Below are 24839 nucleotides of genomic sequence, written 5' to 3'. Positions count from 1 at the left end.
ACTTCTTTTAAAGCCAAGGAAGGCCCCCAAATTGTGAGACAGAGTCTGTATCTCTACCTCATCCTCACAAAAACTGTCACCTCTCATAGACAGCTGCCAGCTCTGGCACAAGTGCTGTTATCCCCATCTCCCAGCATGGGGCTGTGGTTTTTATACAGGTCTGTGCACATTGTCTGTAGCCTCCAGGATGTGGCTGCAGCTCTTGGCACCCACAAAAATTTGCATTCCACAGCTTGGTATTTCTGTGTGCTGGGTTGTCTTGACCCAGGGTTGTGTCATTATTGTCGCCAACTCCTGTCACCCAGTGGGAGAGAGCATCCCAGGGAATGCTGGAGCTCCAGCCCTTCACTCCTTTTGCTTTGAAGGTGTATTCCAAGTGCCTGTTTCCCCAGCTCTGACTAGGACCCTGGTATTGCAGGGGAGCAAGAGGTTTATGAAACCCCTTCAAGAGACACCCACAGGCAGTTCTGACATTTCAGTGAGCATAGTCCCTATGCAGATCTCAGTCCCTGGATTTGCTCAGCACAGGATCAATTCCTGAGGACACAGAGGGGAAAAAACAATTCAAGTGAGAAGAAAATCAGGCCCAAATTATGTGATCCCAAGCTGAGCTTCCCTCCCTATGAGATGTCCAGGTTTATATCCAAACTGCTGGTTCCACAGGTCCAGTTCCTGGCTGGGTCTCCCTCAGCTCCCCGCTCTGCTTTAGCAGGGACATTCCCTCTCTAACGAGGGAACTGAGAAACCACACTTTTGTATTAGTGTGTATTTGCTCTATTTCTCTTTAAATCCTTGAAACTCCAGCAGTTTAGACGGAGTTTAAAACCAGCTGCCTTTCAAGAGTTAATAACAGGAAGGAGTGAGCAAGATTTTGTAAGGAATTAAAGCCAGACGGAAGAGCCTATGGGAAAGAGCCTGTTACAAGCCCGGGGCTGCAGGTCACCAGCGCCGACGGAGGACTCGCTGCCAGGGTTTATTAGGTCCTAATTTAAGCCGAGAGAGTGAAAACCTCATAAGCAACTGACGGCAGAGCGGGCGGGGTCACTCCGGACTCCGAAGTGACGAGGCGGCAGTTTCCTCCGGCCGCCCCGCTCGCCATGTGTGTCATTCACCCAGCCCCATGATTCATCTCCTGGGCCGCTAAAAACCTCCAGCTACTGCAGAGCTGCTGCCCATCACTCGTGGTGGGGCTGGTCGGAGCAGACCCCCCAGCCTGGGGCCCAGAGAAGATGGGACAGCTCTCCGTGACACTCGGGATCCTGCTCTGCACTGCTGGCAGCTGGGGTAGGTTTACTCTGTCGCTTCTGTCACTGATTACAGCGGTTTAGAGAAGATGTTGCCGTAACTTCTAAAAATCCCAAGGACTTTCTGCATTCCCAGGGTCTGTGATTTCCTGGGAAAATCACTCGTAGGGGGAGCTGGCAGCCTGAGCTGCAGTGCGTTCCCGCATTCGAAGCGCTGCTCAGGCTCATTGGGCTTCAGCTGGGTCCGGGCCAGGAGGTTCTCATATAGGGTGTAAAGGTATCAAAGATGTCTCAAGACATACTTTGGTGTGTTATTCTTACTGGATGTGGTGAGTTTATATCATCTGCCTACTCTGTGTTTGGCTCTGGTTACTGGTTTGTAATGGAAGGACTTGGATGTGACTTGGGCTTCATGCTTTATAAACAGAAAATTCACGGGGAGAAATCATGTCGGGTATTCCCTCCCTGTATCTGTACATTTTAAGGCCCGGGAAGTGGGGGGGAGCGGGGACATTTATGTCAGCATTGCTGTCCTGTATTATTTTTCTCATGTTATTTTGATGCTTTTCTTTAAGAAATCTGATTGCTGTCATCAGATGATCTTGGGATAAATGTAGTTTGCATTTTTAAAAAGTTTTCCAATGTCAGAGGTACATAAAAGCCTGGAAAAGCATTATTTCCTCCCCAGGTGTGATCCTAGGGCTCAAAGGAAATCTTGAAACTGCAGTATGGTGACTTATAAATCAGTCACATTGTTTTAAAGGCCAGACTTGGGGTTTGGGGCAACACTGTTCTGTCTAAAGTATTCTAGACTTTGGTGAATTCCCAGGAACAGCCTGAGGCTCTGATCTGCTGCTGAATGGAGTTGTCATCAGTACAGGACACAGGATAACCTTCAAGAGTCTGAGTTCATAGAGCTGCAGTTTGGGTCTGTACACGTGATATCTGTGGTGCCTGTGCTCAGTTTGGGGTATTCCATTCCCAGGAAGATGCTGGCAGGAAGGGAGAGGTTTGAGAGATTAAAGACCCCCAGAATGGTAGGGTGGGGATCAGCCAAGAAAGCCCAGATCCTTATCACTGAGTCAAACGGAAAGGCTGGAGAGGGTGTGGTTTGTACCTTTATCAACTTTCCTCAAATGTGTTTGTCAGGTTTTCTCTGTGCTCATTCTTGCTCAAGGTGGCAGAGGGGGAAAACAAAGTGTGTGGCTGCTCCTGCACCACACAGAGGTTACTCCGAATGCAGGCTGGGACTGAGTAATTTTCTCCCGTCGGGACAGGGTGATGCTGAGCCACAGACGTCTGGGCGTCACTTCCCTAAATTCAATCCCGGTCTGGACGGGGCTTGGAGCAACCTGGTCTAGTGGAAGGTGTTCATGCCCATGGCAGGGGGTGGAATTGGATAGGCTTTAAAGTGACTTCCAACCCAAACCAGTCTGGGATTCCCTGCTTTCACCTCTCTCAGGGCCACAGCTCTGCCCAGCCCCAGGTGGGTGGTTCCCATCATTCTGCGCAGTTTATCTCCCATTTCCCTGTATTTCAGGATTGCTTTTTTCCAAAAGCTGGAGTCTTTAGGATCAGCTCGTTGTGTGGGAGGAGCTGCTATCATAGTTTAAAAATGCAGGTTTTGTACTTGGGTTTATTAGTTTTTATGGCTAGAAAAAAAAAGCTCCAAAGGTGGAAAAAAAAAACCTCACTAAAAAAATAGAGAATTTGTCAGTATAAGCTGTACTGGGACAGTACCTTCTCACAGCCAGGCAGTGTCCAAGTCTGGGAAGGACTGCCAGGCACTCACACAGCAAAACCCTGAGGCAGCATCCTCCCCATCTTTCACATCCTCCACCTCCTCCACATCCTCCACTTCTGCCCATCTATGCTTTTGTTCTGACATCCTCGCAAGGTCCCTGCTCCCACACAATCCTCCTAATACTGCATCCTTGCATCCAGCCATGCAACCAGTGCTGATAATGCCAAAAAAGCAACATTTCCGTCTGGTGGGGGTGTGCAGTTGCCTGCTCACAGCAGGATCAGCCTCATGTTTGGATGGTCATAATTGCCTAGGCCCTGCTCCATCCAGCCCCATGGAAGTGCAGCCAAGAATGGCCCTGTACAGTGCTGGAGATTGGTTCCAGGGAAGGGAAGGGTCCTCCATCCCCAGGGAAGTGTCTTAGTCATGAAGTGATGGACAGACACCACAAGGACCACAGGTGTGGTGCGTCTGTGCGTCTGAGGGCAGATATACAGATCTCCCCAGGCAAAGCCACCAGCAATGGCATGATGGCACAATGTGACATCAGACCCCAGGGCAGCTTTGGGAATGGCAGCATCCCTCCAGATGAGACTTCCCAGCTGTAGCCCCACCTGAGACCCTGTGCAGCTCCCCAGCCATGACAGTGCTCTGCTTGGGTCTGTGGCCTTCATTCCAAAATCCACCAGAAGACTGGATTTACATCCCCAGCAAAGAGAAGGGGCACCAGATAAAGGACCTCTTTGGGGTGGCAGCAGAAGGAGAGGAAAGGAAACCACCAGGGTCCACAGGCTGCAAACAGGCAGGAGCTAATTTGTGGCAAATGGTGAGGAGCAGATGAGCTCAGAGGATCCTGGGGCTCTTTAGCCCCAAGATCAGATTTCATGGCATGAGGAGGCATTCTGGGGCTCTGCCAACAGACATGATCCTGGAATCCTCCACATGGAGTTTCAGTGGAACCTGGTCTTACTGAGACCAAGGGTAACACTGCACAGGGAAAATGAGGCAAGGAGTGGCTGAGAGATTGGGTCAAGTCATAGGGAAAACCTGTTTGAGGCAGGATTTGGATTGGTGAGTGTCATGTCCCAGAGCTCTCATGGAGCTCTTGTCAGCTCTGCCCTTCCCCAGCAAGGTGGGTGCTGGGGCAGAGCCAGATGACTAAACCAGATAAAACCCACCATGAGAGGACAAACTCCACACTGGCATTAACAGGAGCCTGGACCAGGACTGTTGCTGGTGGCACTTGTGCTGTAACTCTGCCCGAGCAGAGCTAAGCAACCACAGTCATGAGCCAGCAGCCGGACGTGGCCACTACAGGAAGGATATGAGAGTGGAAAGCAGGGGTACTCCTAGCATGTGGCACCTCTCCCCATCCTGAGCGAGGGGCCGTCACCATGGAATCAAGGTATCAAGGCACCAGGGCTCCCCAGGTGTCACATCCTGAGGTGTCTCCTTAGACCTGAGATCACCTCTGGAGGACATGCAGGTGGTTTGGAACCCAGCTCTTTCCAATGCCCACCAATGAGTTTTTCATGGTTGTTTATTCTTCCTTATCTCAGGAATGCTTTGTCCAGCGAACAGCAGTCTGCTCGCCAGATGTCCAAGGCAGAATCTGCCTGGCAGAGGCAGGACTTATCTTCTATACTCTCAATTACATATTAGGTATTTACATATACATATTGGGTATAATACACTTCAATCTTATAGCATGGTCCAGCTTTGTTCACATCCAATCTGAAAGTGCCAGCGTGTCACCCAGCATGGATGACACGGAGAAGAAGGAGGAAGAGGTATCCACACCCCCAAATTCTCCATCTTGGCCACATGTCCCTTATCACAAACATTCCCAAAATTCTATTTATCTACATTCTAACAACCTAATTTACACTTTACTGATTTTGGTGGCTTGTTTCCATTCCCTCTGTGTTGGTAATTTCCCTCAAGGATTGGAATTCAGCGCCTGAGATACCAGGGTCTCATTCAGAGGTCTTTGGGACCCTTGCCAGGGGGGTTTTGAGACCCCCCAAGGAGGCCAGGGGTACACCCTGCGCTCCCACACCCAGGGACCTGCAGGTTTGGAAGCTGTTTCCATGTTCAGGCAAGCGGCCCTGGCGTTGGCAGCTCTGAGCATTTAAACCAGAGCACCTGGAGCTGCCAGGGCTGTCCCCGTCCCCTGAGGGCTGTCTGGGCAGTCCCTCCCTGCTTTCCAAAGGGCTGAGCTGGCTCCCAGCAGCACAGCACAGCACAAATCCATGGCGCGTGCTCTGGCTGTGGCCACTGGCACTTGGCAGGGGACGAGGGATTTCACATGGACGCAGCAGGAGCCAGCGAGAGTCGTGGGAGGTGTTGTTGTCATTGCTGTTTTCAGAGAGCCCTTTGCTTTCCCTCTTCCTAGCCAAGGATCAGTATTGCTGCTGGCATATTGCTGAGGTGCAGGAAGCTCTGGAGACCAACCTCTCATTCTTTTGGGCATGTAACATTTAAAATCTGTCCCATTCTCACATGGAGCTGTGTATTTCAGGGTATGATGAGAGCTCTGGGCACGGGTGCCATCCCAAAGCTGGTGCTAAGCAAGACACTTGCCCTTAGCCTTTAGTTTAGTCTGGGACAAGTGGGAACTGCAGGTATCAGAGGTGTGATGGGGACACCCTGGGGCGCATCCCCAAGTAGCTGCTGGTCCCTGGGACAGCACACCATGTGACACCACTCTCAAATGGACATACATGCAAACACACACACACACAGGTGTGAACATGTGTGTACACTCCCTGGCTACGTGCCAGCAGGCAGGAGAGCACGGTGCTATGGTTGTGGTTCTGCTCAAAGATCTGATGATGTTTGTTTCACCATTTCCTCTTTCTCCTTTGTGTTGCATTTCCTGCGGTTGTGGGACACTGCTGGGACAGTGGGCAACCATGGGGGCACACAGGGCAGAGTGGAGGGTCTAGTGCCCAGTGTACACTGTTCCCTGCTGGCATCCCCCAGGCTGCAGTGTGCCCCAGCCAAGTGGGCACTTGGCTGCATTTTTCTCTGCCTGGGGAATCCAGAAACTGCTGAGATGCTTGTGCCCAGGAGGGAGGAAGAGCCAAGGGTAACACCATGGCAGCAATGTCCCAGCCACTTGTCAGATTGGCCGTTGTCAGGAGGAACCGCAGGGCCACCCACTCTGGTCTGTGTCAGTGGAGGTCCTCCTGTCCCTGGGCTCCACGGGCATTTCGTGGCCCTTGAATTCCCCCCAGGGGCTCACCGCCTCTGACCTTCAGGACTGGTAGCAGCACGTGTCTCCCAGAGTCCCCACACTGACAGAGCCCAACCTTTGCTTGGGACGTAGGTGCCAACTTCCACCAGCCCATTTCTGGACTTGTGCTCTTTCACTGCCCTCCCTTCCCTGGATTTGAAGCTGAGCCAAGACCAGCCACTGAGTTTAGTGTCTGCTCAAGGTTGCACCAACCACCCCAGGTCAAGGTGGTGGGAAGAGGCAGCCGATCCCTGGCGGGGCTGTGGGTACATCCTGCAGTCCTGGGAACTCACCCTTTCCACTCCTGCTGCCCTAAAGTGTCTGCAGGGAGGCACAAGAACAGATGAACCCCCTGCCAGGGGGCTTCACTCCAACACCCATGTGATGCTGCAGGGGTGAGAGGAGTCTTTGAGGAGCTGGCAGGTAGGGAAAGATGCTCAGCCTTGGGTAAGATGAAGCCCAGCTCATTCCAGGCTGAGGAGAGCAAGGAGGCAAAATCCAGGGTTTGCAGGTGGGAAAAGGGATATAGAAGGGCACTGGTGGGGCTCTGGCTGCTCAGATGCTGGTGGCTGAGCACACATGTGAGTTTGGGTTCTGTGGGCTGTAATTGCTCTGTTTTGCTGTTTCAGGGAGCAACATCTGCACCACCCGTGGGGTGAACTCCTGCAAGCAGTGCCTGGCTGTCAGTCCTCTCTGTGCCTGGTGCTCTGCTGAGGTAAGACCTGGGGGCTGAGCAGGGCTGAAGTACATCCCTGAGAAGGGCGGGGGATGTAAAGGAAGGGAAGAACCTTTGAGATTAGTCTAGATTACAGCCACAAACTCAGTCTCCATCTGTTCTGTTTCCACCGTATCTGAACAGATTCCTTGGTGGCACCTGGCTCAGACCTTGGCTCAAGGCACTTGAGTGGGCACTGCTTCTGCCCTGCTCTAAAAATATGCCCCTTATCTGAGTGTGTTGGTGGGAGCTACATTGAGCTGGCTGGGAAATTGTAGTGTTTCCACTTGGAATTCACTTTATCTTTCAAATAATGTACATTTAAAAACTTAGTTTACTTTAGGTTTGCTTCTTGGAAACCTGTTGAAAAGCTCTGGCTGAAGGAGCCTAATTCCTCGAAGTGCTGAAAAGGGAAGTGGGCCTGGAATGCCTGGTACACTAATTTAAAATACTCATTAGAAGAAGTTAGGGGCTGGGTTTTAAAGCCTTTTTTCATTAGAAATAAGGGGAGAAGAAGGCAAGATGCCTAGTTTTGGTTACTGAGCTAAAGGGGATGTGAGTGCTGAGCTGTGGCTCTCAAATCATCCTGTTTGGGTCCGTGAGGGCCAAGCAGATTTGCCACTTCTGCTCCAAAAATGCTGCCCTGGTAGTTAAACCATTGGGTAAGAGGATGGAGTTTCGTAAGGGGATGGCAGAGGAGCCCCAGGGCAGAGCCAAGGAAGGTGGTGGGACTGGAGAGAGGTGATAAAACCTCCTTCAAGGCTTTCCTTGCTTTCTTCTTCTCTGTTCTTGAAGACCCACTTCTGTCAGCTGTAACTGTGCCCATAGTTCCCACTGGGACTTGGAAAAGACCTGGGAAAAGTGATCCAACTGGAAAACGCTGCTGGATCATGCCAGCAATGGTCTAATGCTTTGGGATCAATGCATATCCAGAGGGGAGGCTTCTGGCTTGCTGTGCCGTCAGATCTGACTCTTGGCATGTAGTGTGAATAAAGATGTTTGTGCCCATCTTATCTCCTGCAAGGAGTGGCTGAAAGAAGCAGCTTGATAAGGGGCCTGGCTTCCCTCTCCATCCCCGCACCGAGGGGGAATGGTGGTAGGGCTCGGCTCCTCCTTCCCAGCCGCTGATCCTGGGCTGCACTGGTGGCTTGACAGTGCAGTGGGAGCTGTGATGTGCTTTTTTTTCCTCTAGATCAGCAAAGGTTTCCAAAAAAGGAAATATTTCCAGTGCTGCTCCAAGCTGTTGCTCCCTGGCAGACACGACAAGAGCGAGGGAGCCGTCCTGCTGTCAGACCCAGCCCCTGGAGAGCCAGGCTGTGCACTCTGCTCAGCAACTCTGCCTCCAACATCTGGATCACATTGTCTCAATTTAGCAAATGAGGATTTTTTCTGTGGGTTTGTTTAATTTCCCTGGGGTGGGAGAGGTCTCTGATACTGCACCCCTCCTGTTTTTAAAGGAACAGCCCTCATATTTGTGCTCCTTCTGCTCTCACTACAGCCCTTTTCCACTCACACTGCTTTCCCAAGGAGCCTGGGGTGATGAGTTATTCCTGCTCTGTCCTGGTTTTGGATTGGAGAAGGATTTCATTGTGGTTTCTTGTGATCACTGACCCCCCCGGGTATTGATGCAGAGCAGAGTTGGGTTTTATTTATTTTTCAGAAACTTTGGCCACTCTTACCAGTAAATGGATGTTCTCATCTGCTTTTTTTGTAAAAAGCCAGCCATTCTTAACACTGAAATGTGTCTCTAAAATCCTTCTGGAGATTATTGTGACAGATCCTTCAGGGTATCATCCACCCAAAATGTCACCCACTCTAGGTCTCTTGAAGGGCAGACTGGACCGGATTTGGATTTTAGCATAGCTGCTGGAAGGTTTTATCTTAATTTGTGGAGGTATCTGTTCTCTGAGCACTCCCAAGAGCTCTCCTGCAGAGAAGCTGATGCTGCATGTGGTTGTGTCCAAGATGAAAACAGAGATGCCCTGAGGAATATGCAAGTTCCTGCAGACTCCCACCCTTGGAGCTCAGGGATAGAACTGGCTCTGCCAGAGCCCTGCCTGACTCTGCCCTCACTGATCAGCTCTGGAGGCAGCAATTGGCATAAAATAATCAGGTTTCCCATTCTGAAGGGAGCGTGAGCAGATGTCCACTCTGCAGTAGGAGAGAGGACAAGAAGAGCTTCCCTTCTCTGGGAAGGGCTGTGGGATGGCTGGGATAGAGAGGGGGCACATGTCTGCCCACATCTCCTTGTAGGAAGCTGATCTCATCAGGTCTGTGCTGACAGGGAATAGTTTCTTATGGTGAAATCCCTGTGATTTGTCACCAGCAAGCCTGGGCTGCCTCTGGGTCACTCCTAACTAGGGCTGTGCCCCAGGTGTTGAGTCAGCAAAGTGGCAGAGCCTGGGGTCAAAAACAGACTGGGTGCTGCCAGGGCCTTGTAGCCAAATGTCCCACTTTTGCAGTAGTTTTTGTTGTTGGGGGCACTCCTGTAAGTCTTGAATCAGTCACTATATTTAGGGCTCCAAAGAAAGGGGAAGGATGCAGCCCTGTGGTTAAACAGTTTCTCCATGGAAATCTCACAGCAGGAATGATGCTGCTAATCCCATAAGGTGCTGAGCACCATGGTTAAAACCCACCTGCCCAGCATGCTTTTCACCCACATATTTTTCCAGTGATTTCCCTGACTGGGACAGGAATTTACATGATGATTGATGAGATCTGGAATGAACCTACCACCCTGTCCCACAGCAGGGATCCCTGTGGAGTGAGCTTGTGGGTGGGTGGGTGGGTGTGAGAGAGCTAAACTGGAGGGATGACTCGTCCTCCTCTCTGTCAGCACACTGTCCAGGCAGGGGCAGGGTAGGAACACGCCTGCTGATGTATTTTTTGGCTATCGCTTGGTCACTGTTTCCAGAGGGCCCTGGGCCAGCCAGGGCCTCCTGACACCATTTGTGTCTTTCTACTCGTTTGCATAAAACATACAAATCCATCCCTGGGTTCAACCAGCCTGAACCCAGGGCAGTTGATATCCTGCATGGAAACCTCTCCAGCACTGGAAGGCTCAGCACTGGATTCCAGCATCCCAGGAGCAGGGAGGCCACTAAACCAGCCCTACCAGGACCTCTGCCACTTCCCTTTGCTGCAGGAAGAGGCTGTGGTGGTCCTCTGTTGGAGAACTCCAATGTGGAAAGATTTGGGCTGAGGGAAGGAGATAAAGAATCCCTTTGGAGGGGAAGGCGGGTGTTGCCTGAGCAGGAACATGAGGCAGCAGATCACAGCAGTGTTGGGCTGGGAGAGAAATTCTTCCCATATTTGTCTTCATAAGCAACCAAAGGAATAGGAGCCCTTCTGAATGTTCTGTGATAAGGATGAGGAGCCAGGAGATTTCTAGGAAAGGAGGGACATGGCTGGACCACACCATGACTCCACACTTTCTACTTCCTGCCCCTGACAGGCTCTTCAAGGCTTTTCCTGCTGCCCCAGTGCCTTTGCACTCTTTCACTCCTTTTTTGGTGCTCCTTTCTCCGGTTGGCTCCGTCCATTAGGAAGCTGGAGAGCTGGAGATATGTCTGATCCACTTCCAGACAGGAACTGAGCACTGCTCTATGCAGTGAGCTCACCAACTGGACACACTCCTTGCTCATGGCAGGATTTCTAAGGGCCCATGTTGGAAAAATGGGGGGGAAAGGTGATTTGTCTTTTGTCAAAGTAATTAATAATTTTAAAAGTCCCACACTGCCTCCACCCAGCTTGCCATGTTCACATCCTGCTGCGCCCTCCTCCAGCCATCCCAGAGAGACAGGATTTCCTTTTAGCTCTGCCAAAACCCAAACCTAAGGCTCCAGCTGCCAGGAGTCAGGAGGAGGTTGGCAGGGATGCGTTATTCATCATTTCTTGGCAAGGGCTGATGGGCTGCTCGTCTGAACACAGCAGAGACCGTGTGCTCCAGGAAGCCTTTGATCCTGGTCTGGAGTTAGGTGTGATAAAGCAGGGGCTCTCCAGGGAAAAGGTGAGGGCCTTTCTCCTTCTCCCAGCATAGTCCTGGGAGTCTCCTGACCGTGTCCCTCCCCCGCAGGTCTGGGCACAGTCGACCCCTCGCTGTGACCTACATGCCAACCTCCTGCACAACGGCTGCACACAGGACCACATTGAGTCCCCCAGAAGCAGTGTCACCATCCTGGAGGACCGGCCCCTCAGCAACAAGGGCTCGGGGGGCTCCACCACCACCCAGATGAGCCCGCAGAGAATACAGCTGAACCTGCGGTCAGGTACGAGCCCCCAGACTGCTCCAGAAGTGGGGGATGGAGTGGGAATAACTCGAAGGGCTCCAGCACTGAGTGAGCCATTACTCTGCCTCACTGGCCAAGGTAGTCTCATGTCCTTCAAGGTCAAGGCCAGGCTGGTGGCAGCACAGAATCCTCCAAAACATGTCTGGTGTGCAGCTGAGCTGTCTGATCACTGTGTTCATTCTCTTGCCTCAATCCTGAGGTATTTGAGGGCAGGATAGGATGCAACTTCAACAATGCATATAAAGCCATTCAGACCTGAGGCACTGCTGCTGTGCTCAGAATGCCCGGGTGGAAAATCAGCTCATATCTAATAAGCTGCGGAGCAGCTGGCAAGGTTGGGCTGCCACCAGATCCCTGTAATTTCCCAGGCTCTGCTCAGCCAGGCAGACTGGAGCCAATTAACTGCTCTGGTCCTTTGCCAGCATCCAGTAGTTTCAAGGATGCCAGGCAGGAGGAAAAGCTATCAGGCACGTGGCCTCTGTGCACATCCCTGGGCATGGCCAGGAGGAGTCCTGCCCCATTGGAAGGACAGCAGGCAGAGGAATCTCCACACAATGGGGACATGGAGCTACTAAGTGGCCCTTGTTCTCTTTAGGTCTAAAGGTGGTTGTCAGGAGGCAGGTGAGTGTGCTGTAAATCCCTGTTCCTTGGAATAAAGAGGAGAGACCCCAGCTCGATACCATCTCTGCCGAACCAAGAAGGTTTGGCGTAAGTCATCTACCTCGACTCATGAAGCAAGACCAAATCACAAAGGATACAAGGAGGACAAGTCACAGCTTGTGTCGCACAAGCTGAGAATCCTCATGGTTTCAGTTCAGTGAGGACAAATAGCTGCTCTCTAAGAACAAAAATCGGACCCCCAGCTCCGTAGTGGGGTCCCAGCACAGCTGGAGAGGAAGCTTTTCAGGCTGTCATAAATTCTGAAACTTCTTTCATCCTGAAAAAACATGGTGTGCAGATTTAGATGGAAATGTGAAAACAATAATAATTTAAGCTCAGTTAAGGCCTTTTTTTCTCAACATTTGAGGTGTTTGAACAAGGCTACAGTTGTGCCCTGGTTTATGTTTCAAAGAAGCCATTTCAAAGATCAGAAGAAAGGACCTGTGTCTCTTAAAAAGGCAGAAAGAAAAGGTCAACCCCAAGTGGTTTCAGTTGTTGTATTTTTAAGTGCGAAAGTCATCAAAACTAGAAAGTTCTTTCTAAGGAGATTTTTGTTTCAATGGAAAATGTTTCACCAAAGTTTTCTCAGAAGGGGCTGGGAAAGCCAAGAGGAGAGGAAAGGAACGGGGATGGGGAAGGGCACAGAAAATAATCAGAGTCCTTGGACGCTCAGGGAAGTCCGCAGCAGCCCTGCAGCCTGTCTTATGATCCCTTTAAGACCTACTGCCCACACACAGAGAGTTTCCCTCACTTCATCCCGCTGTTCCTGTAGGATATCTTGGAAGGTCAGCCCTGGACAGGAAGATCCTGGCACTGAGAGGTTAGGAGAGCAGGAGCCATAACCCCCATGTGCCACAGAATTCCAGAGTGGTTTTGGGGTTGGAAGGGACCTTGAAGACGATGCTGTTCCATTCCCTGCCATGGGCAGGGACACTTTCTACTCGATCAAGTTGCTCCAAGTTGAATCCAGCCTGTCTTGGACACTTCCAAGGGGTACACATCACATCTCCTGTGCAAGCACCTAACTAAGGGCTTTGCCCCTCTGTCTAAGAGTGATGTTCTCCTCCTAGAAGCTTTAAGTATCCCCTTCGGTTCCTGTTGACCCCTTCCCCCAGTCCTGTGCTGAGCCCCCCTCCCTCTTCCAGGAGACGAGCTCTCACTCCACTGCCCTGTCACTTTGCAGATGACTCCCAAGTGTTTCATGTCCAAGTGCGTCAAGTGGAAGATTACCCTGTGGACATCTACTACCTGATGGACCTGTCCAACTCAATGAAAGATGATCTGAGGAACATCCAGAACCTGGGCACAAAACTGGCCAGTGAGATGCGTAAGCTCACCAGCAACCTACGCATCGGCTTTGGGGCCTTTGTGGATAAACCCATTTCCCCCTATATGTACATATCTCCTCCAGAAGCCGTCAAGAACCCTTGCTATGAGTAAGTCCAGGTTGGGGGAGTCCTGTAAGGGCCAGAAGGTGATGGGACACCACCACAGTGTGGCTGAAAATCCACATCAGTTGGTGAAGAACTGCAGCCCATAGAAAGGACCTGTGTTTGAGAGGTTCTTGAAAGGTTGTCTCCCATGGGAAGGACAACAGACTGGAGCAGGGAAAGAGTGTGAGGAGGTAGGAATGGCAGAGGTGTTAGGAACTGAATTCATCCCCCATTCCCTGTTCCCTTGTGCTACTAGGTGGGGGGTAGGTAGAGAATTCAGGAGTAAAGCTGAGCCTGGGAGGAAAGGAGTGGAGTGGAGAAAGTGGGTGCCTAATTCTGGACACAGTTTAAACCTGGGTGCAATCTGTATTCTGCTGGCACAGGGAGGAGGAGCAGGTCTAAACTAGAAATATTGTTATCACTGGAAAGCTCTTAAGGGAAAAAAATTGCATCATTTTTTCAAAAGAAGTGTTGAGGCTGGGACTGAGGCTGGGAGCTGACCTGAGCCCAGCATCCCTAGAACATTAATTTTATTTGAAAGATCCTTCATCAGCCTCAGGCTCTTGGGGGGTTGGGGCCCTCCAGCACATCTGCGCAGGACTGTGGGATGTGGGATGGCTGTAGGGCAGGGATGGGAGCTGGAAGAGCCCGGTGAGCCCTGTGCCCTGAGTGCTCTCCTCCTGCAGGATTGGGGAAACCTGCCTGCCCATGTTTGGGTACAAACACGTCCTGTCACTCACGGATGAGGTGACTCGCTTCAACGAAGAGGTGCGGAAGCAGAGCGTCTCCCGGAACCGCGATGCACCCGAGGGCGGCTTCGATGCCATCATCCAGGCCACCGTATGCGATGTAAGGGGCAGGAAAGGTCTGGCTGGGGTCAGGACAGGGTGACCAGGCTGGGCCAGGTGGGACCAGCCAACCCCTCCAGGACATGATTATAAGTCTTGTTGAGTTGTTGTGTGATTCCTGATTCCTGAGAGGGTGAACATTCAAGTGAGATATTTCTAGCCCAATAGCCAAGGGAAGAGCAGGACTCTCACAGGATCATGATAGGGGAGAGAAGCGGAGCAGATACTCGGCAACAATCCCATGTCAGCCCTGCAGTGACTAGTCCAGAAGGGACAACACTTCCTGTGTCTTCACCTTGCTTTTGCTGGAGGTGTTGCATCCCTGAGTCATTAGCCAGGTTGATTAACACTCTAACCAATTAAAACTCATCTTTCATCTACAAGTAGCCCATGCCCACCTTCCAGACACCACACTCCCACTGCATTTCCCTGGGAGAGCAATTGCCTTGGTTCCCTGTGCAAAGGTTGGTCTCTAAGGCAAAGCCGTGACACCCTGGCACAAAGGCAGCAGGTGGGGTGCTGGCATATGGGACTGCCCTCAGCATGTGCTGACACATGACTGAGAGCTGCCTTAAATTGCAGGAAAAAATTGGCTGGAGGAATGATGCTTCCCACCTGCTCGTCTTCACCACGGATGCGAAAACCCATATTGCATTGGACGGGCGGCTGGCTGGCATCGTGCAGCCCAATGATGCCCAGTGCCACATCGACAAGGATAATTTCTACTCTGCCACCACCACACTGGTAAAGCCTGACCCAGGCATCGGGTTGTGGAGCCCTGAGGGATGGGAAAAGTGTTTCAGCCACGGCTGGAGAACACGATGGGGACCAAGTGGGCGGTGTACATGTTCCTAGGCTATACCTCTCCTCTTCCCCAGGACTATCCCTCTCTGGGCCTGATGACTGAGAAACTCTCACAGAAGAACATCAACTTGATCTTTGCTGTGACAGATACGGTTGTTGGACTCTACCAGGTACAAGCTGCTTTGCAAAGCCACCTTCCTGGGGGGCTGGTGGGCCATGGGTGGCTGGACATGGCTTGGTGGTCTCCTGTCCTGTCAAAGCTCCCATGTGCCTGGATGGGGTTTGGCCCAGCCGTGGCACATTTACCCATCACAAACAGACCCTGTTTACGATATTCCTTCAGAACTACAGTGAGCTGATCCCAGGCACAACCGTGGGCACGTTGTCCAGAGACTCCAGTAATGTCCTGCAGCTCATACTGGACTCCTATGGGGTGAGTGTGCAGTGTGATGGCTCTGCCACACAGACCATCTCCCTAACAAAACAGCCACTGCTTCCCACTGCCAGCAACCCACACAGATTTGTCAGCTCCCCCAGCCCCAAGCATCCTCCTTGTACCAGCTGTGGCATCTGCCTGCACCCATGTATGCAGGCACTTCCTGTGTGGGAGGTCACTGTGTTCACCACCTGTCCCTTCCTGCCTTGAAGACTTTTCCCTGTAGAGAATGACACAGCTGAGTCTTGAGAAAGACTTGGGGCACTTGTCTTCTTTCTCATGTGCGTCACTGTGATGTTGGGGGCAGGGGAGGACCCTCCCAGGGTTGAGCCCTGCCCAGACTGTGCTGAATCTTCATCAGTCCTCTCTCCTCCCCTAGAAAATCCGCTCCAAAGTAGAGCTGGAGGTGCGTGACCTCCCTGAAGAGCTGTCCCTGGCCTTCAATGCCACCTGCCTCAACGATGAGGTCATCCCTGGGCTCAAGTCTTGCATGGGGCTCAAGATTGGGGACACGGTGAGGATCCTGCTTATAGGCTTGGCTTTTCTCCCCTCTACGTAGCAGCTCTGCCAGGTCACCTGTTGCTCTGCACCAACACCATCTGCTTGTCCCACAACCTTCCAGGTGGCACGGACCATGGAATCTCAGAACTAGAGAGAGAGAGAGGTTCAGCAGGGTGGGTGCAAGGAGGAAAATGATTTTTCGAATCTGCTGCATGCAGATTCTTGTGATCTCCCTAGCTCAGCCTGGGCTGCTGCCCACAGGGCATGGTAATCTGGAATCATTTGGGTTGAAAAAGCCCACTAAGACAATCAAGTCTAACCACTAACTGATCTCTGACAGGTCCACCACTAAGCCCTAAGCACCATACCTACATGTTTTTTGAACACTTCCAGGGACAGTGATTCTACTTCTTCCCTGGGTGGCCTGTGCCAGTGCCTGACAAACCTCTCAGTGAAGAAACTTTTCCTAATACTGAATCTAAAATTTGCCTGATTACTGTGGCAGGCACATTCTCTGGCCCACATTGTGCTGGGATAGCTTTGATAAGCTTTGATGAGCCCAAAGAGACGTGCTGGGTCCCATTTCTGAGCTCCTTAAGCTGGGGCATGGACTGGACATCTGGACATACTGACATCCAGACACACACCTTTGCCCTCCAGGTGAGCTTCAGCATCGAAGCCAAAGTGCGGGGCTGCCCCCAGGAGCAGCAGAAATCCTTCACCATCAAACCTGTGGGCTTCAAGGACAGCCTGACAGTGGTGGTGAACTTCAACTGCGAGTGCTCCTGTGAGAGCCACGCCGAGGCCAACAGCCTGTCCTGCAGCCACGGCAATGGCACGCTGGAGTGCGGCGTGTGCCGCTGCAACCCCGGGCGCCTGGGCTCACACTGCGAGTGCTCGGAGGAGGAGTACAACCCCTCACAGCAGGACAACTGCAGCCCCCAGCCAGGCCAGCCCCTGTGCAGCCAGCGTGGCGAGTGCATCTGCGGGCAGTGCGTGTGCCACAGCAGCGACTTTGGGAAGGTGACGGGCAAGTACTGTGAGTGCGACGACTTTTCCTGTGTTCGCTTCAAGGGCCAGATGTGCTCAGGTGAGTTCTGGGCTTGGCAGGGAGGCAGCTTGGGGATGTTTAGGCTGACTGAGATCATGGGCCAGGGAGACACCGGTCAATTTGGGGCTTGTCCCTTGAGTTGTCCCCACCTCTGGCTTGTTCAGCTGTGGATCTCCCTGGACCAGCCCTGGTTTGAAGTGATGCCAGGGGAATTACTCCCTTTTTGGCCACTGATACCATCTCCTGTGCCTGAGAGCTGGGAATGGGGATGGACTAGAAGTTAAAAAGGAGGTCTGGTGGGGACCAAGCAATGCAGCTCTGGGGTGCACAGGGCAGGGACCTTGCTTGAACCACAGCTCAAACACATCAGGAGTAGTGCTCTGCAGGAGGAAACCCAGGGTAGAGGGGGAGGAGTAGGGAGAGCTGGGTTTTATCCTCTGCTGGAATAACTATCTCTTCCACATGCTCCCAGACTCCCCCTTTCCAGTCCCACTGCTCTTACTACTGAGAAGAGAGGACCAGGTCTTTGGGTTCTCTGGGTCTCCTTCCCAGAAGAAGCCTTCCTCCAGAATCCCCATCCCAACAGCAGTTCCAAATGTCCTGATATGCTGCGTTCCCTTACCCACCAGGGACCTTCATTTAAGGTTCCTTCCACCCACACCTTCAGTAAATACTGAAGATCTGAGTGAATCACAGTGCTCCGCCCATCTCCTATATTTAAGAGACGTGAAAGAGGTGACAGTGCCTAGGAACAGAGCATGAAACTGTGGCACATCATCTCCAGGAGCAGAGCACTCCAAAACTGATTCAAGGGGTAACCACCCCCATTCATAATCCCAGCTTCCCTCTGTAAGCCCAGGATAGGTGGCTGCTAGCAGAGTGCCAAAAAAAGCCACCACTTTCCTGCTGAAATACCCAAAATCCCCAGTAAAACATCCATGGCCAAAGCTGATTCCATTCTGCTGGAGCCCAGCCTGGGTGAGGTGAAACCTGGGACCAGATGACACTTGATTCTTGCTCTTTGATGTCCCCAGATTGAGTTTTTGGGACCCCACCTGCCCCTCAGGCCAACTTCATGGCTCACACTGCCTCTGTGCTGCTCAGATTGATCTTTTATCTTAACAGCCTGATGATAATGGAGGTGGAAACACTGGGTTTCCCCTACCCTGAGTAGTCAGTGTCGTCAGGGCGCCTGTTCCTGTTTGAACAAGGGCTGCAGGTCCCCAGGATGGGTGAAGGGCAATGATGAAGAGCTGCCCCTGGCCAGGGTGGGCTGTTAATTAACCTGAACTTTCTGACCCTGTTGATCCACTTCTCCCCAGCCTACCAGTCTGTTTCCGTGCCTTGTCACCCAGCGTGGCAGTATTTTCCTGTGACTCAACCCTAGTTCCTCATTAATGGGGTTACACATTTATTTCACATGCCGGTGCCTCCAAGGGCATAGACAGGGTGGTGCCCAGCTGATCCCCCACCTGGAGCAGCATTCCCAGCATGTGCCACTGTGCTCAGGGCTTAGGACAGGTCAGCACGTGGAGCTCCACAGTATTGCTGTCACTTACTGTGTCTCATCTTTGAGCTGGAATCAAACTAAAATCCAAATAGCTCCAGGGTTTGGCAGGATTTGAGCATGCCTTTCCGTCTGTCTGATTAAACCAGTCTCGGTGAGCATGTGTTGGGCTTTTCCCAGCAGTCAGCTTTCCCTGTCTGGTCCAGATCTGAGAAAGAGTGAGACATGGGGGCTTTGACTAGATGTCCTGACTCAATCTTAAATTCAAAGCCACAGGCAGAAACTGACTTGCTCAGAGACAGGTCTGATGGAGCATCTCCAGTTGCTGCTGCTGGAGTTGGGGCAGCTCAGCCTAAAATGTGGGAGTTTGTTCTTGCTCGGGTGGGATAAGAGGAGTGTTGGGGACATGCTGAAGGTCTGGGGTTGGTGTGAGCTGGTCTGTGTCCCACCCCAAGGACAGTGCAAAGGAGTTGTCCCAGGTGGCTGGTCTGCCTTGCCATGCCCACAGAGGGTGAGCTGCCACTCTGGGTCGTCGGCATCCATATAGGGAATTGCTAACAGGCTCTGTGGAGACACTTAGAATTCTGATGCCTTTTGGTTGTCCCCAGGTCACGGACAGTGCAGCTGTGGGGACTGTCTGTGCAACTCAGACTGGACAGGAGACTACTGCAACTGCACCACGCGCACCGACACCTGCATGTCCAGCAATGGGCTGGTGTGCAGCGGCCACGGCTCCTGCGTGTGCGGCCGCTGCGAGTGCACCCAGCCCAGCTCCTACGGAGATACCTGCGAGAAGTGCCCCACCTGCCCAGATGCTTGCACCATCAAAAAGTGAGAGAGAGCAGAGGTCTGGGACAGGTCATACCACGCTGTGGGCTAGCAGAGAGTTGGGATAGGTCATATTCCACTGGGGAGCTGGAAGAGAGCTGGGAAGGGTCATATCCCATCATGGAGCTGGCAGTACTGGTGGTAGGAACTCTCACTATCTGCAGCTCAGTAGGGTTGGGACTGCTGTGATTTCCACAATCTGAGACTGAAAAGTGTGACAGTTCCCCGAGGAGAACATGGAGAAGCTTATAGTACCTCCCTCTTCCACAGAGATTGCGTGGAGTGCAAGAAGTTTGAGCGGGGAAAGCTAGTGGAGCAGCAGTCCTGCAGCCGCATGTGCCGTGATGAGATTGAGACCGTGCAGGAACTGAGTAAGACGAGACCCAACCCCTGCCCTAATACGTGGAAATCCAGGGGGCTGTGTATGCCACACGCTTTTCCTCTGTGTGTGCACCCCTTGGCATGGGGGTCCTGAGCCTGTCCCTCTGGCAGGTGACAGGGGCAAGGATGCCATGAACTGCACCTATAAGGACGAGAATGACTGTGTGATGAGGTTTCAGTATTACGAGGACTCCAGTGGCAAGTCCATCCTCTACGTCATCGAGGAGCCTGGTAAGACCCAGCTGCCACGCTGAGGCTGGGGGCTGCAGAATGCACTGTGCTGGGTTTCTCTGTGGAACAGAGGGATGTTGAGTGCCCTTTGTACCTCCCACTCCAGCCAGGCTCACGGGCCAGCATGGCTGGGGGCTGAGAGGGATTAAAGAACTTCTTTGTTCCCTGCTCAGTGCCACTGGGGCCATGATTTCCTGCCTCTCAGATATCACATTTCCTAGGTTATTTCCCCTAGTTATTCCCTCACTGAGGCCAAGGATGGGGAGTGAACCTTCCCACTGCCCTGATCCTGTGTCTGACTTTATGGGGGTGTTTTTTCTTGGGAAGCAGATAAGAAAAGGCTCCCATCAGCAGCCCCAGGGTTTCCACTGACCTCAGCTGAGCCTGGGGCTATGTGGCTGCAGATCCTTCAGAATTAAGGCCATGAAGCCAGCCACCAGCTCTCACTGCAGCTGTCTGCCATGGGCAGGGTACAGCCCGAACTCCCCAGCCCCACAGCCAGACAGGAGAGGAGAGGCAGACATGGGCTGGGGTGGCCACATGGCCCTGGGCAGTGTGCAGGGGAAGCAGGAGCTGCAGAGGCTCACACTGGATCTCACTGCCCCCATTTGGCAACTCAGTGTTGACACACAGCCAGAGGCCAGGCTGGAGTGTCAGTGGGCTGTTGGCTGGGGCAAACATTCACAAGCACAAGGATTTGGTCTCTGGTATCATAGACTTGTGGTGCCCCTGATCTGGCTCCAGGCATGAGTTCAGACCCCCACCCTACATACAGGTGCTCAAGTATTTTGGCACAGGTGCCCCATGGACAGGATCCTCCTTCCAGAGCCTGCTATGCTCAGGATGGAGGCTCCTGCTTGTGGCAGAGGAGAAAGATGCCCTCCTGATACTAAAGGAGCTCCATGTACCCATGGCCAGGTAGCCCCAGAGCTGCTTTAAGTTGCCCTGGGGATGCTGAGGCTCTCCCCGCAGCCCTGCCCTCCTCTCTGTTTCAGACTGTCCAAAGGGGCCAGATGTCCTGGTAGTCCTGCTCTCAGTGACAGGTGCCATCCTGCTCATCGGCCTCGCTGCCCTGCTCATCTGGAAGCTCCTCATCACCATCCACGACCGCCGTGAGTTCGCCCGTTTCGAGGAGGAGAAGGCCAGGGCCAAGTGGGACACGGTGAGGGGCATTAGATTGTATGCTAAGCAGGAGTCCCAAAACTCCACAGCCCCTGGCTTGAGGGATCCAGATCCCAGTGCTCCCAGCATGAGAGCCCAGCTGCTATCTGTGGTCCCATGAAAGAGTCCTTAAGGACCAGCTTGTCCCATTCCTCTCTAAAGCCTGGGACAGTGTCCTAGGCAGGACTCAAGGTGACACTGCCAGCCAAGACAGCCCTTCCCTGAGCCCACTGTGGTCCCAGGGGCTGTGCACAGGTTACAGGAGATGTCCTAGAGGATTTTCCCACCTCCAGCATATCCAAAGCACTTGTCAACAGCATGACCCCCTTACTCACTGCTCACATCAGTGTTTCCATCCCATGAGTGAGGCAGAAGGTCCTTCCTGTCACGGGATGCTGGAAAGCACTGAGGAACCCAGAGCACAAGGGAGGGGGCTGGGACAGCACTGGTATCTCTCCCCTACCTCTTTTCTATCTCCTAACCCCCCCACAAAGTGAAGGGATGGTGTGGGGTGGCATGGGATGGGAGGGGAGGGGACGGGACGGGACGGGATGGGATGGCATGGGATGGGATGGGGAGCTTTTCAAGAAGTCCCTCTCTTCCTGAGCTCCTGCTGCTTTTCCATTGCTCCAAAGCAGCTTTTCCTTATTTTCCCCCTGAAACCTTATAGGGAGCCATTAAACTGCTCATCCAAAGCCTTGGGTGGAGACAGAGATCCACCACTCCATGCTGAGACAGTGCCTCAGTTACCCCAGATGTTAAGTAGAAAAAATGCTGATGCCAAGCACAAAGTGATGATGCTCTTTTTCATCCTCCTTCTTCCTCCAGACCCATAACCCTTTATATAAAGAGGCCACATCTACCTTCACCAACATCACATACCGTGGGAACATGTAAGGATGCCACATCCAGCACTGGCCAAGGGATCAGCTGAGGATCCGTGGGATGTCCTGGAATCCAGTTTACAGAAGAGCTTGTTTGTGTCTGCCTGTGTGAATGACTGCATGTAATTTAACAAATCCCTGACTGCCTCCAACCCCTCTTGTCTGTCACCCCACTGTAACTGCAGGGATGTGCTTTCCATAGCAAACTTTGGTCTTTACCTCAGCGGGTTGCTCGCAAAGCCAGCAGCCCCTCCATACACTGAACACAGAGAAGTGGGATGATCTCTGTCAGTCTGTGAACTCTTCGGTGCTCATCGGGCCAAGGCCATTCAGGAGCAGCTGCTTGAACCACATGCTGAGCTGTGCTCTCCTCCACCACCTGTGCTGGTGAAGCTCTGCCCACTTGGAGTCCCCTTCTGCACTGGTCTCAGTTCCTCTGGGCAGAGGGACCTTCTTTGGGACAGGACAGCTGCCAGACAGGAGCCATCACTGGCTTTGGGGATTCAGGACACTGCTTGAGCAGCCCAGCAGGTCCTTTCTTCTTGCAGTTGTATGTCACTGGTGCTTCTGTGACCCAGGGTGGTAAAAAGCTGTGTCCCACAAAACAGTGCCCTCCCTCACTCCCTCCACTTCATTCAGTCTATATCACCTGCCAACTCCGTGTAGCATCAGCTGTGCTGGTACCAACTGCAGCCTGGCTCAGCCCCTGGGATGGTGCTGAGCTCCTCCTGTCTGTCTCCACTGTCCTCATGCCACAGCTCACATGGATGTGCAAGCAGCTGCTTTAGGATGGTCATGATACCTGATATCCCTTGAGCCTGGCCACCTCTCTCCCCTTTCTATGTTTTTTGGACTGTGTAACTGCAGCAACCCTGGACTTCCGTGTGGCTCAGGGTTCCAGAAGAGCAGGCAGGGCTCAGGCTATGTCCTGCTGCCTGGGGCTGTGTGTCACTCCTAGAGGAATACAAAGAGTTGTCCCAGGGGCATTGCTGGGCTGTAACAGTGCTGCTGCCTGATCCTTGCCCTGCCAGAACACAATGGCATAATTCTCCTCAGTTGCCCCAAAAAGCAGCAGTGACCTTGTTCCCAGCGTGGGGTTGGCCTCAATGGCCCAGCAGCGTGTTGGCTGAGCTGGTGATGGCCCTATGTCCCTGATCCCTGGCTGGCCTGTCCCAGCAGTGTGGGAGCAGGGACAGTGATTGGTGCTGGGATCTGGGGCTGAGCCCTGGAGGAGGGCCGGGGATTGATGGGGAGCACCAGAGTGTCAGTGATTCACATTAAAAAAAATAAAAATAGTAAGAAAACAAAACAAAAGGAAAAAAAAAAAAAACAAAAAAAACCCCCACCACACTCAAACTACTATCAGAGTTGTTGCCAGCCTGTGCCTAGGTTTCTGCCCTCAGGGCAGCCCCTGACACCCCAGCACAACTAGGGGAGCTGGTTTGAGATTAGATGGGCTGAGGGATGGCAGAACCAGGGCAAGCAGGGCTGTTGGCCCCCCACGGCAGTCTCTGCTCTGTTACTGGTTCCCTCCTCAGAGTCAATAACGAGTTGGGGGGGGGCACAGGGTGGGCCAAAGCCTGCTACAGACTATGGTACTTGCAGCACCTCGCTCCCTTGCAAGTGAACCCCAGCATGCCACATCCTGCTTGCTTGGGTCTCTGACACCCCAAGCACACCCCGGGGTACCAAGTGCTCCCAACCCACACTGTATAAAGGCACCTTGGGTAGTGTTTTGTGTCCCCAGCTGTGCCATGCAGGGGCTCAGAGGATGATTCCAGCACCCAGTTGGGATCTAGGCTTGAGTTGAGGTAGCCCAGCTTGGTTTGGCCTCAGGAGGAGCATTTTGTCTGCCGGTGGTCTCAGGGAAATACAAAGGCAAAGGCAGCACTTGGGTGCAACATGAAGAAGCAGGATGAGCCCCCACGCCCAGAATGCCTGGGGCTGCTTCCACTGGAGAAACCCCAACGATTCCACATATGCCAGGCAGGAGACTTCCATTTCCCACGGAGCTGAGGCAAGACCCCAGTTTATCCCAGTTCACTGCCCCTTGATGCCAGGGGGCATGGCTATTTGCCGGATCAAGACCATGAGCGCAAGGAGCAGCTGTTGGGAATCTGGCGTGGCTTTTCACCCCCAAATCAAGGCAGTATTGCTGTGCCCGCCGGAGTAGAGGAGAGGGAGGAGCCGGAGGTCCCTCCTGGGGCAAGGCGTGGACTTCGTGGTTTCTCGCAGCTCCCTGGCAGAAGCCATTTAGGAGCTGTAGAAGCTCCGGCGCTGCGGAACGTGCCCGTTCCGGGCTGCATGGAGGCTGTTGGAGCCCGGCACCACTAGATGGTGGTGTCTGTACGTGCTCGGCCCAAGCTTTCCACCTCCTGGGCTGCTGAGTTATCTCCCACATTGGACAGGTATATTTACCCCATGGGGGTTTGCAGGGAGTGGGGACACCCTGAAACCCATCCCCCCATCCCCTGACACAGCTCCTACAGCAGTATTTAAGGCTAAGATTCTTTTGGCTACTACCTTAAATCCTGGAAGTGCTGAAGTGCTCTCTTTCTTTGGACCCCATCAACTCCTTTTGTAAACTTTTCTGTTAATACACCCCAAAAGTAAGCAAAGCACTTCCAATGCAGCCAAAGGTGACAAAAAGTGCATTTTGTCTGATTCACAACCCAAAATGGGGTTTTCTAGGTCTCTAAGGAATTTTCTGAAATGAAACGCATTTCCCCACTCATTGTAGGGAAGCAGGTCAGTGAAGTGCCAACACTCTCAATGGAAATCCACTTTCCAGAATGGAATCTCCAGGAGGTACTGAAGGATATGGCTGTGGATGGTGAGTACATTGGCATTTTGGGATAGTCCAGGATCTGGAGCATCTGGTCCA

The 24839-nt window shown here is 52.7% G+C and overlaps 1 protein-coding gene across 1 annotated transcript; it reads left to right on the top strand.

Annotated features, from left to right (window-relative positions):
* The first annotated feature begins 889 nt into the window (after window positions 1-889).
* Window positions 890-22955, top strand: ITGB3 (integrin subunit beta 3). Its single transcript, XM_056512324.1, has 15 exons — window positions 890-1284; window positions 6856-6941; window positions 11017-11209; window positions 13074-13326; window positions 14010-14172; window positions 14754-14915; window positions 15050-15145; window positions 15319-15408; window positions 15791-15925; window positions 16573-17002; window positions 19079-19301; window positions 19569-19669; window positions 19791-19910; window positions 20906-21072; window positions 21900-22955. Exons 1-15 carry the CDS (start codon window positions 1230-1232, stop codon window positions 21966-21968), a joined length of 2343 nt encoding a protein of 780 aa, XP_056368299.1. The 5' UTR covers window positions 890-1229; the 3' UTR covers window positions 21969-22955.
* Window positions 22956-24839: the final 1884 nt, after the last annotated feature.

This window comes from Oenanthe melanoleuca, chromosome 27 (genome assembly GCF_029582105.1).
Source record: "Oenanthe melanoleuca isolate GR-GAL-2019-014 chromosome 27, OMel1.0, whole genome shotgun sequence".
NCBI lineage: Eukaryota > Metazoa > Chordata > Aves > Passeriformes > Muscicapidae > Oenanthe > Oenanthe melanoleuca.
This window is presented reverse-complemented; position numbering and strand designations above follow the sequence as displayed.